This window comes from Geotrypetes seraphini, chromosome 5 (assembly GCF_902459505.1).
Source record: "Geotrypetes seraphini chromosome 5, aGeoSer1.1, whole genome shotgun sequence".
NCBI classification, from domain to species: Eukaryota; Metazoa; Chordata; class Amphibia; order Gymnophiona; family Dermophiidae; genus Geotrypetes; species Geotrypetes seraphini.
Genome location: NC_047088.1, coordinates 143,580,347 through 143,593,886, shown reverse-complemented (window position 1 = coordinate 143,593,886; position 13,540 = coordinate 143,580,347). Strand labels below are relative to the sequence as shown.

The window sequence follows — 13,540 nt, the reverse complement described above, 5'->3', positions numbered from 1 at the left end:
CTATCGTCCACCCGGGCAAACTGGAGATATCGATGAAGAAATGGAAGCCGAGATGAAGCGAGAGTGCAAAAGCGGTAACACGGTTATCATGGGAGACTTCAACTACCCCGGGATAGACTGGAGTCTTGGAAGCTCAAGATGCACTAGGGAGACAGAATTCCTGGAGACTACACAAGATTGCTTCATGAGCAGCTTGTTAGAAAACCGACGAGAGGAAATGCCACTCTATATCTAATCCTAAATGAGCTAAGGGGACCTGCAAAGGAAGTGGAAGTAGTGGGACCGTTGGGAAACAGCGATCATAATATGATCAAGTTCAAAGTGGAGGTAGGAATACCGAAAGGAAAGAGAACCATAGCGACAACTTTTAACTTCAGGAAAGGAAACTACAAAGCAATTAGGGAATGGTAAGGAAGAAACTTAGGAACACTTCCAAAAAATGGCAAACGGTAGAACATGCCTGGTCTTTTTTCAAGGACACGGTGAGCGAGGCGCAAAAAGCAATGTTACTTACCGTAATGTAAAATTATGTCCTACCTGTTAATTTTCTTTCCTTTAGAAGCAGCAGATGAATCCAGAGACAAGTGGGATATAGCTCACATCGACCAGCAGGTGGAGATAGAGAAACTGATTTACCGTTGGCCTTATAGCCTGGTGTTCCTCCTATTGAATCAGTTATGCATTTTGCCCCAGCATCCCAAGAAAGGAGCATGAGCATTCAAACCAAAGGAAAAACTTCATTCCAGTGAAAAACCTTCTAATTATAAATGTAAGAAAAAATAATCACCAACCATATCCCAACCGAACCAAGAACCCAATAGATCAAGAGAGAGAGAGAGAGAGAGAGAGAGCGCGACCATCCGGGTGCGACATTTGTTTAGCCGAAGCGCGAATAATATCATATAAGGAATCCGCTAAATAAGCCAAACCTGATTCCAAATCAGCCAGTTCCGAAGGGACAGAACCCCCGGACTCCATCATATTATCCGCCATCACTTGAGACCACTGCAGACAGACTCTTGCTGCATAAGAGCTGCAAATTGCGGCCTGCAAAGTAACTGCAGCTACCTCAAAAGATAACTTCAGGGAAGATTCAACCTTCCTATCCTGGGCATCCTTTAACGTAACCCCCCCTTCTACTGGCAAGGTCGTCCGTTTGGTAACCGCGGCTACCAGTGCATCCACCTTAGGCAATTTAAATTTCTCAAGTTCGCATGGGTCCACCGGATACAAAAGCCGCATGGCCTTTGCTACCCGTAACCCGGCCTCCGGCGTATCCCATTGTGCCGAAATCAGCTCCTGCATGGCCTCATGCACCGGAAAAGCCTTAGGCGGCCTACGGGTACCTGCCATAAGAGGGTTCCCCGAAACTTTCGAATCTACTTGAGAGATGTTCAAACCCAGTAATGCTTTCGAAATTAAGGAGGAAAGTTCTTCCCGATGGAAAAGACGGAGCGCGGAAGGGTCATCCACTTCCCTACACGGGGGATCCTCCGCTTCCCACTCCTCAACCTCACCTTCCTCCAAAGACTCCGGAAGGGAAAAAGGGGAAACTACCATAGGCTCGCCCGCGGACGCGAGCCTGCGCTTTTTAAGTACCGGCGATTTTACTGGAGAACTATCTCCCTTCGCCGTCTCCCCAGCATCCACTTTCAGGGGAACAGCAGAGGAAGAGGGCACAGTAAGAACCGGCAAGTTCACCGAGACCGGATGAGCAGGCTGACTGCACTGAAGCATGAAAGCCCTATGCATTAGCATAATGAACTCCGGTGTGAACGAGCCCAGGCCAACCGCTGTTGAAACCCCCTGTTCGGCGCCGGAGAGCGGAGCCCCCGCTCCCTCTAGCACTTCCGACTCCCCGCCCCCTGCCGACCCCCCCTCGGCCGTGGAAGCACCTCGCCGCGAGGCCGAGCCGACCGCAAGGGGCGGGGACGTCGAGCGCGCTTCACCGACGCGGGAAATGGCCCCCTCGCAAGCCTGCAAGAAAGGATCCTCAGCCGGTGCCTCTAAGCACCCGGCTGAGCACAATCCCGCCGGTGTTCGACGCTTCCCACAGCGTGAACACCGCTGACGAGAATCTTCTGCCATCACAACGCCGCCCCCCCCAACCGGACCGGCACTCGAGGCGGCAAATAAAAAATGAAGAAACAAAGCAAATTACTCACCACACTCTCAGCCCGCCCCCCTTCAGCAAGGAAAAAGCTGGTAATTAAACCGAAAGCTACCTCAAAAGGGCACAGCTCAGCACAGGAAGGAGCGTTTTTGTTTGTTTTTTTTTAAACTGGAATGAAGAAACCAACGCTGAGAGCAGGAAAATCCCTCAATCACTCGGAGGGGAGGGTGGAGAAGGGACCTGGGAGGGCCCAGGTGTAGCTCCTAAAGCCGGCACCACTCAGCCAGGCACCCCGATCCTACTGAAAAGCCAAAGGCTCAACAGAGGAGACTTCCAATCCACCAGGCACCGTCAGAATCCAGGAGCTAGTGAGATAGCTCCACCCCTGCTGGGAGATAGAGCAAAACTGATTCAACAGGAGGAACACCAGGCTATAAGGCCAACGGTAAATCAGTTTCTCTATCTCCACCTGCTGGTCGATGTGAGCTATATCCCACTTGTCTCTGGATTCATCTGCTGCTTTGCTAAGGAACAGTTGTTATCCAGGGACAGCAGGCAGCTATTCTCACTAGTGGGTGACGTCATCCAACGGAGCCCCGATGCGGACATCTCACAAGCATACTTGCTTGTAGAAACTTTTAGAAGTTTCGAGTTGCCCACACCGCACATGCGCGAGTGCCTTCCCACCCGATGCACCGGGTGTGTCTCCTCAGTTCAGATAGCTAGCAGAGAAGCCAACCCAGGGGAGGTGGGTGGGACGTGAGAATAGCTGCCTGCTGTCCCTGGATAACAACTGTTACGGTAAGTAACATTGCTTTATCCCAGGACAAGCAGGCAGGTATTCTCACTAGTGGGTGACCTCCAAGCTAACCACAATGGGATGGTGGGAGAGTTGGCAACTTAGGAGAACAAATTTTGTAACACTGTTTGGCCAAACTGTCCATCCCATCTGGAGAAGGTATCCAGACAATAGTGTGAGGTGAAGGTATGAACCGAGGACCAAGTGGCAGCTATACAAATCTCCTCAATCGGTGTCGATCTGAGGAAAGCTACAGAGGCTGCCATTGCTCTGACCTTATGTGCTGTGACTTTACTGTGAATGGGTAATCCAGCCTGGGCATAGCAGAAAGAGATACAAGCCGCCATCCAGTTGGAGATGGTGCGCTTAGAGATAGGGCGTCCCAACTTGTTCGGATCAAAGGAGATGAAAAGTTGAGGAGCAGTTCTGTGAGGCTTGGTGCGTTCCAGGTAGAAAGCCAAAGCATGCTTACAGTCCAGAGTGTGAAGAGCCGATTCTCCAGGATGAGAATGCGGCTTTGGAAAAAACACAGGAAGAACAATGGATTGATTCAGATGAAATTCCGAGACCACCTTGGGGAGGAATTTGGGATGAGTGCGAAGGACCACCTTGTCATGATGAAACACTGTAAGGGCGGATCCGCAACCAATGCTTGAAGTTCACTCACTCGACGGGCAGAAGTGAGGCCAACGAGAAGCACCACTTTCCAAGAGAGAAATTTCAGAGGAGCCTTGTTAAGAGGTTCAAATGGAGGCTTCATAAGTTAAGAAAGAACAACACTGAGGTCCAAAACCACTGGAGGTGGTTTGAGGGGAGGGTTGACATGGAAAAGTCCTTTCAAGAATCTGGAAACCACAGGATGTGCAGAAAGAGGTTCCCCTGAAGAGGCTGGTGGAAAGCAGCAATTGCACTAAGATGGACTCTGATCGATGTAGACTTGAGACCAGAATGAGACAGGTGCAAAAGGTAGTCCAAAACAGAGGACAAGGAGGCATGTTGAGGTTCCTTGTGATGAGAAAAACACCAAGTAGAGAATCTAGTCCATTTCTGGGAATAGCATTGTCTAGTAGCAGGCTTCCTTGAAGCTTCCAAAACATCCCGCACAGCTGGTGAAAACTGAAGGGAAGTTACGCTGAGAGGAACCAAGCTGTCAGGTGTAGCGACTGCAGGTTGGGATGAAGCAGAGATCCCTGATGCTGCGTAAGCAGAGATGGAAACACTGGTAGAAGGACGGGTTCCCTGCAGCTGAGTTGCAGAAGGAGGGAGTACCAAGGTTGTCTGGGCCACTGAGGAGCAATCAGAATCATGGTGGTCCGGTCGGACTTGAGCTTGACCAGAGTCTTTTGAATGAAAGGAAATGGAGGAAACGCATACAGAAAGAGATTCCCCCAGTCCAGAAGAAAAGCATCTGCCTCGAGACGATGAGGAGTGTAGATCCTGGAGCAGAACTGAGGCAGTTTGAAGTTGTGGGGAGCTGCAAAGAGGTCGATCTGAGGCGTTCCCCACCGGAAGAAGATTTGATGAAGGGGCATGGAATGGAGTGTCCATTCGTGAGGCTGGAGAAGACGATTCAAGTTGTCCGCCAAGGCATTGTCTTCCCCCTGAATGTAGACAGCTTTGAGGAAGGCGTTGTGGTGAATCGCCCAATCCCAAACTTTCAGAGCTTCCTGACAGAGTGAGGCCGATCCCATGCCTCCCTGCTTGTTGACATAATACATGGTGACCTGATTGTCCGTACGAATGAGGACCACCATGTCGTGAAGCAGATGCTGAAAAGCAGTGAAAATCGCCCCGAGTTCCAGGAGATTGATATGGCACAGACGATCCGCACTCGTCCAATAGCCCTGGGTGCGGAGACCGTCCAGTTGAGCCCCCCAAGCATAGTTCGAGGAGTCGGTCATGAGGACCTTCTGATAGGTAGGCATGTGAAACAGCAAACCTCTGGAAAGATTGGAAGAGAGCATCAACCAGCGAAGCGATTGCAGCAGAGCAGGAGTGACCTGAATGTGACGAGTCAGAGGGTCGGAGATCTGCGACCATTGAGAAGCCAGGGTCCACTGAGGAATCCGCAGGTGAAGTCTGGCAAAAGGAGTCATGTGAACCGTAGAGGCCATGTGGCCCAGGAGCACCATCATGTGTCTTGCCGAGATGGACAGGCGAGAAGAGACCGAGTGACAAAGATTAAGAAGAGCCGCCAGGCGCTGAGGAGGAAGGAACGCTCTGAGTTGGATAGTATCCAGAACAGCTCCGATGAAGGGAAGAGTCTGTGAAGGTTGAAGATGGGATTTGGGAAAGTTGATCTCAAATCCCAGACTCTGCAGAAACCAGATTGTCCTCTGAGTGGCCCGGACGGCCCCCTGAGACGTGGAATCCTTGATGAGCCAGTCATCGAGGTAGGGAAACACCTGCAGACCATGGTTCCTGAGTGCTGCGGCCACCACAACCAGGCACTTGGTGAAGACTCTGGGAGACGAAGCTAGGCCGAAAGGAAGCACTCTGTACTGAAGATGAAGATGTCCCACCCGAAATCTGAGGTATTGACGGGAGGCCGGATGGATGGGAATATGAGTGTAGGCCTCCTTGAGATCCAGGGAGCATAACCAGTCGTTCTGCTCGAGGAGGGGATAGAGAGAAGCCAGGGTCAACATGCGAAACTTCTCCCTGACCAGGAACTTGTTGAGCACCCTGAGGTCCAAAATAGGACGCAGGTCGCCCGTCTTCTTCGGAACAAGGAAGTACCGGGAGTAAAAACCCTTGTTCTGTTGGTCCACAGGGACCGGCTCGACGGCCCGAAGCCGGAGTAAAGCATGGGCTTCCCGAAGAAGAAGGGCGATCTGGGTTAAATTGGAAGGATACTCTCTTGGAGGATGTTCCGGAGGAACATGATGGAACTGAAGAGAGTATCCCTCTCTTACGATGGAAAGGACCCAGAGGTCGGTGGTAATAGTCGTCCATCGATGGTAAAAATGATGGAGGCGACCTCCAATGGGAAAAAGCGTGGAGGGCAGAACGATGGAAGTTATGCTCCCTACGAGACAGTCAAAAAGGCTGGGGAGCCTTAGGGACAGTAGAAGGCTGAGGTTTTTGCTGGGGCTTCTGCTGATGCTGCCTCTTTACTGGCGGCCGAATGGCGGGGGCCTGCTTCGGCGGATAGCGCCTCTGATAAATCATAGGAGGACGAGATGGACGAGAGATAGCAGGCTTGGGCTTCTGGCGGAGAATAGATTGAAAAGATTTTTCATGTTTGGACAGCTTCTCCATTGCCGCCTCGATGGACTCGTCGAAAAGGTCCGCTCCCGCACAGGGAACATTCGCCAGCCTGTCCTGGAGATTTGGGTCCATATCAATGGTGCAAAGCCACGCCAAGCGTCTCATGGCCACCGAACAAGCAGCCGCTCTGGCCGAGAGCTCAAAGGCGTCGTAAGATGATTGCATCATCTGCAGGCGGAGTTGGGACAATGATGCTAGCACCTCCGAGTACTCGAAGCGAGCCTGAGAGTCCAGATAGGGTAAAAACTTTTGAAGAATGGATAGAAAAAACTCAAAGTAGGTTGCAAAATGAAAGCTGTATTCAGGACTCGAGAGGCCATTATCGAGTTCTGGTAGATGCGCCTGCCAAATCTGTCCATGGTTTTGTCCTCCAGGCCAGGAGGAGTGGAAGCATAGACCTGGGAGGGATGAGACCGCTTCAGAGAGGATTCAACCAAGAGGGACTGGTGCGAGAGCTGTGCCCCGTCGAAGCCCTTATGGTGCACCGTGCGGTAGCGAGCATCCAACTTCCCCGGGACCGCTGGGATGGAGTATGGGGTCTCGAAGCATCTCATGAAAGTCTGGTCCAGAAGCTTATGCAAAGGCAGACGTAGAGACTCGGCAGGAGGTTGAGGAAGATGCATCGTCTCCAGATACTCCTTCGAGAACTTGGAACCCGAATCCAGGGTGATATCCAGATCCACCGCCATCTGCCTCAGGAAGGACGAGAATGACAACTGGTCCACCAGGGCCGGGCCTCGAGGTGGGCTCAAAGAAGATGAGGCGGCCTGGTCCGCCGATGCCGAGGACCGACACGGAGAGAACGAACCCCCGCAGTTCTCGAGTTCCGGCATAGGAGGAGGGGGCGAGTACTCCGGGGAAAACTCCCGGAAAGGTTGCTTCCGACGAGGCGAGGCTTGTCTCGATGAATGCCTCGATGAGTGCCTCGATGAATGCCTCGAGCAACAAGGCGAGTGACGCCCAGATGAGGCAGCCACCGAGTAGATGGGACTGGAGGCTGTGGATCGAAGCATCAGAGGCTGAGATGAGGCCCCCCCAAGGCGCTCCCCAAGGTTCGAGGCCCGGCATTGCGGAGGAAGGGTCCGGGCCAGGCAAGCCATGCATCGAGGGTATCGGTTCCAAAGGTGGCATGGGCAAAGACTCTGCTCCTTGCGAGACATGCCCCGAAGCCAGACCAGACACTTGCCGAGACTCTGCTCCCAGCACCAGAGGCGGCTCAACCTCGTGGGAGGCTTCCGCGTGCTCAGGCTGGATCTGGAAGAGAACGTTGGCCCAATTTTGGTAAAGAGCTCGACAAATCCCTTCTCCATCAGGGCGTGGAACAACGCCGGCAAAGAGGGATCCGCATCAGCAATGGGACCTCCCACACGGACATCGGTCACTCGGCCGCCAGGGGGCTTGGATTTAGAGGCCTTGGGCACCTTAAGCACCACAGGAGGGATGGGAGGCTGCGCTGCCTGACCTGAAAAGACATCGGAAGGCACCGAAGCATGCGACTGAGTCGAAGCCGGCACGAATGAGGCAGGCTTGAGCAGACTCGAGGCCGAAGATGTAGAATCGGAAGTCGAAAGCGTAGCGCTCTGTGAAGAGGGCAGCACCGGAGACGCCTCCATGCTAAACAGCGACTCCCACAAAATACAGCGATGCTTAAACGCACGTGCTGTAAGTGTGAAGCAAGGCCGGCACGATTTCGGAAGGTGTTGAGGCCCGAGACACTGAAGAAAGTGTCGTTGCGGGTCCGTCAACGAAATCGCGCGCTGGCACTTGACACACTTTTTAAAACCGGTAACAGGCCGGGACATAGGCCGAAAAAGCTCCGCCGCAAGGTCGAAGCTGCGGGGCTGCGGCCACGCGACCTGCCTGGTCGAACAATCGAATGAAATTTTTTTTTTTTTTTTAAAACAACAAAACGCAACGTGAGCCAACGAGAATGAGCACAAAAAAACCCAAACCCGCGGGCACAGAAGGCACAAGAAAGGAATTTCGCGCAGAGAGTTTCAAAGGCAAACTTCTCAGCTCCGCGGAAGAGAAAGAACTGAGGAGACATGCCCGGTGCATTTGGCGGGAAGGCACTCGCTCATGCGCGGTGTGGGCAACTCAAAACTTCTAAAAGTTTCTACAAGCAAGTATGCTTTTGAGATGTCCACATCGGGGCTCCGTTGGATGATGTCACCCACTCATGAGAATACTTGCCTGCTTGTCCTGGGATAATCTTTATATCCCCAGATTCAGAAAGGGGTGCAAAAAGAATCGAACAAAAGACCCGGCGTGGATAACTAAAATAGTGAAGGAAGCAATAGGCAATAAGAAAAATTCATTCAGAAAATGGAAAAAGGACAAAACTGAGGGAAACTGGAAAGAGCACAGGAAGTATCAAAAAGAATGTCACCGTGTGGTTCGAAAAGCCAAAAGAGAGTATGAAGAGAGACTAGCCAGGGAAGCACGAAATTTCAAACCGTTCAGATATGTTAACGGGAAGCAGCCGGCTAGGGAGGAGGTGGGACCGCTGGATGACGGAGACAGGAAGGGAGTGGTGAAGAAGGAGAAAGAGGTCACTGAAAGACTTAACATGTTCTTTTCGTCTGTATTTACAAACGAAGATACAACCAACATACCAGAACCTGAGCAATTCTTCAATGGAAATCAAGCACAAAAGTTAACATCCATGGAAGTGAGCCTTGAAGATGTGCGCAGGCAGATAGAAAAACTAAAAACTGACAAATCCCCGGGTCCGGATGGAATCCATTCAAGGGTTCTGAAGGAACTAAAGGAGGAGATAGCGGAACTACTGCAGCAAATTTGCAACCTATCCCTGAAAACAGGCGTGATCCCGGAGGATTGGAAGATAGCCAACGTCACGCCCATCTTTAAAAAAGAGATCAAGAGGTGACCCGGGAAACTACAGACTGGTGAGTCTGACCTGGGTTCCGGGTAAAATGGCGGAAGCACTGATAAAAGAAAACATCGATGAACATCTTGAAAGAAACGAACTTCTGATAACCAGCCAACATGGTTTCTGCAGGGGGAGATCATGCCTGACTAACTTATTGCACTTCGTCGAGGGAATTAACAAACGGATGGACAAAGGAGACCCCATAGACATCATATACCTAGATTTCCAGAAAGCCTTTGACAAGGTGCCTCATGAACGTCTGCTCCGGAAACTTTAGAACCATGGGGTGGACGGAGACGTACATAGATGGATCAGAAACTGGTTAGCGGGTAGGAAACAGAGGGTAGGGGTGAAGGGCCACTACTCGGACTGGAGGAAGGTCTCGAGTGGCATTCCGCAGGGCTTGGTGCTTGGGCCGCTATTTAATATATTCATAAATGATCTAGAAACAGGGACGAAGTGTGAGATAATAAAATTTGCGGACGACACCAAACTATTTAGTGGAGCTCGGACTAAAGAGGACTATGAAGAATTGCAAAGGGACTTGAACAAACTAGGGGAATGAGCAATGAGATGGCAGATGAAGTTCAACGTTGAGAAGTGTAAAGTATTGCATGTGGGAAGCAGAAACCCGAGGTACAACTATACGATGGGAGGGATGTTATTGAATGAGAGTACCCAAGAAAGGGACTTTGGGGGTAATGGTGGACATGACAATGAAGACGACGGCACAGTGCGCAGCAGCCGCTAACAGAGCAAATAGAATGCTAGGTATAATCAAGAAGGGTATTACAACCAGAACAAAAGAATTTATCCTGCCATTGTATCGGGCGATGGTGCGTCCGCATCTGGAGTACTGCATCCAATATTGGTCGCCGTACCTTAAGAAAGATATGGCATTACTCGAGAGGGTTCAGAGGAGAGCGACACGTCTGATAAAAGGGATGGAAAACCTTTCATATGCTGAGAGATTGGAGAAACTGGGTCTCTGTTCCCTGGAGAAGAGGAGACTTAGAGGGGATATGATAGAGACTTACAAGATCATGAAGGGCATAGAGAGAGTAGAGAGGGACAGATTCTTCAAACTTTCAAAAAATAAAACAAGAAGGCATTCGGAAAAGTTGAAAGGGGACAGATTCAGAACAAATGCTAGGAAGTTCTTCTTTACCCAACGTGTGTTGGATACCTGGAATGCGCTTCCAGAGGAAGTAATAGGGCAGAGTACGGTACTGGGGTTTAAGAAAGGATTGGGCAATTTCCTGTTGGGAAAGGGGATAGAAGGGTATAGATAGAGGATTACTGCACAGGTCCTGGACCTGTTGGGCCACCATGTGAGCGGGCTGCTGGGCACGATGGACCTCAGGTCTGACCCAGCGGAGGCATTGCTTATGTTCATGCTAGAGCTTATTTTCGGGGAAACACAGTAGTTATTGCACACCTCGTGCAGACCATATTTACCTCCATCCTAATCACAGGCAGGCACTGAGACCTATCATCTCTTTATGATCTGTTCTCCAGTTTAACTTCTGTAAACTGCCTCAGATTAAGTCTTTTTCATACATGAATACTAGACATTATTATACCCATCATTAAAATCTGGCAAATATAAAAGACATCATGAACGTACCTTTCAATACCTGGGTACTAAAATCTGGAATGGTCTTCCAACAGTAATTAAAACAATACCTATTTACTGCATATTTCGTACATTACTGAAAACCTCTCTTTGAACAAAGGCTTCAGTCAAACCATACTGTTTAGCATTATTATTTATAATTTTCAGTATTTTTGTTCTTAATCATCCTTTGTAAATTTTTGTAATCTTTTGTAAACTGTTTTAAATCCAGTAGGATATATAGTGGTATATAAGACACCATTAGAATTAAAAATGAAGGGGTTGATGTTCAAAGCAATTTAACTGGCCAAAAATGGTTCCTGGCTGATTAAATCGCCTGTTTTGGACTAACCAGTCATTTTCAGCAGAACTTATCCGATTTAGTGCTGCTGAAAATGTCCACTTAACGTTTAATTCAAAACAGGGGGCGTTCCGGGGGGATGACAAAAAAAAGTCAGCACTTGGGTGGTTAAGTGCCAATGTTCAGCACTTAACATTACATTACATTACATTAGGGATTTCTATTCCGCCATTACCTTGCAGTTCAAGGCGGATTACAAAAGAATTATCCAAGATGTATTATAACAAGAACTTACAAAAAAAAAAAAAAAAAATTGGTCATTTTCAAAGAGAGTAAGAAATGGGTAAGGTTATTTGTTTGGGGTGGTTGGCTTTAGTGAGAGGTGGAGTTTGAGACTTGCGATATTATTTCTTTTTTCAGAGTTTTCTTGAAGATTATGGTCTTTATTTCTTTTCTAAATGTCTTGTAGTAGAGGGATGCCGTCAGTAGATTGGTGATTTGGTTGTCAAGGTAAACACATAAATAGCCGTGTAAATGTCAGCCATATCTTTATACAATGGTCCACAGCTGGTTAAGTGCTGAATATTCAGATTTCCAGAGCCAGCTTTGGTTTAGCTGGCTCCAGAAATCCAATGCCGAAGTCTGACGCAGCCCAGCATTAAATTTCTGGCCATAGTGCTGGCAACGGTCATTGCTGGCTGAATATTGTCCCCATATTATTTAGCAGCTTGTTTATGGGAATGGTGGCTCTCTTGAGCCCTGATAGTTATAGCATCAGTCTACAGTATGCACAATGATACTTTCTTATGCCTTATAAAAATGAACTAAACATAAAAATATCTTGTTCTCCCCAGAAATATTAAACATACATTCCCATAAAACACTTTCTAACTACATCGTTCCCATTTTCTAAAGTATTCTCAGCCAGGAATGCAAGCAACACAAATTTCAATCATGCAAAAAGAAGTTTTACCTCGGAGATTGCACGGATAATTCTCCAGTCCTCTCTTGCCATGCTTGGAGGCGTCACTGCTACTAAAGTCTCCTGAGCTCTGCCCTCTGTGTTGACATAAGTAGCAGATTTCTCAGTGTAAGCAGCTCCAGGGAGAACAACATCAGCCATTGGAGCACCCACATCACCATGGTGCCCTGAGATAGAAGAGCAAATCAATGCAACAAAACTGATGCCAACAGACAACTGGAAAAGTTGCTGAACATTTTTCAACTAATGTTGCTTATCCTCAATAAGGCATTTGACATAAGCAATTATTCCATAACAGTGAGCAGAGTATCTTCTGAAGGCTTCAAGATAACTGGTGAATAAAGACTTTTATAAGGTAAAGTAGTAGTAGACAATCCCATCGGTGACTGATAGGAAATCTGAATGGTGTGGTGGAACATAAAATCCTATTCACATCACCAGCTATGCTGTCCTGTTCCTTTACTGCCATACCAACCAGGCCCTACATAAACAACAATGTGTTTATTTGGGTGAATTGTCAACTCTCTGCAGTTAGACCGTGCACAGAGTGGACAACCATCACCATAACACACCTACTACCTTTTATATATGGATAGATACTTTAATTACACACCAATGAAATGCATTAGACCAGTGTTTCTCAACTTTTTCAAGCCAAGTACTCCAGTCCAAGCTCTGCCCCAGACCCGCCCAAACTCCGCTCCTGACTTCACCCCCACAATAATAGAACTAATTGTAATGCAATTTCTTCCATCCATTTTTCATATACACACAATATAATCTTATGTTTAAATCTTTTCAAGTACACAGCCAAGCTTATACAATAAGATCTACCCGCCATGGAGGATTGTACTCTGATATCCTCCACAGCTCAACCAAGCGCCCCCCCCAACCCCACCAGAAAATATAATCTTATTAACACATAATGGTAACCACAAAATTAAAAAAAAAACACAAAGCACACTGTACACAGAGAAAATGTTAATTATCATTTATATTTGGGGGGTTTTCAAAGATCTTATGACAGATGACTTTAAAATATGCAATGTCACTTCAGTAACAACTATAAAAAAATAGATAAATATAGTGCAAAATATACACAGCAGATATAAATTCTCAAAACTGACACATTTTGATCACTAAATTGAAAATAAAATCATTTTCCCTACCTTTGTTGTCTGGTAATTTCATGAGTCTCTGGTTGCACTTCCTTCTGACTGTGCATCCAATATTTCTCTCTCTTTCTTTCTGCCTCCTGTATGCTTTCTCTCCTCCAGACCTCATTCCATTCCCCAACCAACATTTCTCTCTGCCCCTCCAAGAGTCCAACTTTTCCTTTCTCTCTCCCTGCTTTCCCGCCCCACCCCCAAAGCCGACCCTGCCACCCGACACCAGGGCCGCCATCAGGGCAGTACTACCAGTCCTGCATTCAGGGACCCGGAGCTCCCCCAGGGTCCTAGGCCACAGTCTAGGGAGGGGGCGGTCCGCCCCAGATGCACAGGAGAGAGCTGGACGGGGCATACTCGGAGTTCAATACATCTCGTCTTCTGTTCCTACCTGCCCTGCC

At 48.6% G+C, this 13,540-nt stretch overlaps 1 protein-coding gene across 2 annotated transcripts in view; it reads right to left on the bottom strand.

Moving 5' to 3' along the window:
• NDUFS1 (NADH:ubiquinone oxidoreductase core subunit S1) overlaps positions 1–13,540 on the bottom strand; it is a 178,254-nt gene that overhangs the window by 30,953 nt on the left and 133,761 nt on the right. For both annotated transcript variants that reach the window (XM_033944300.1, XM_033944299.1), the window contains exon 16: positions 11,965–12,140. In XM_033944300.1, the coding sequence (XP_033800191.1) occupies positions 11,965–12,140 (176 nt within the window). The remainder of the gene's footprint in view (positions 1–11,964; positions 12,141–13,540) is intronic.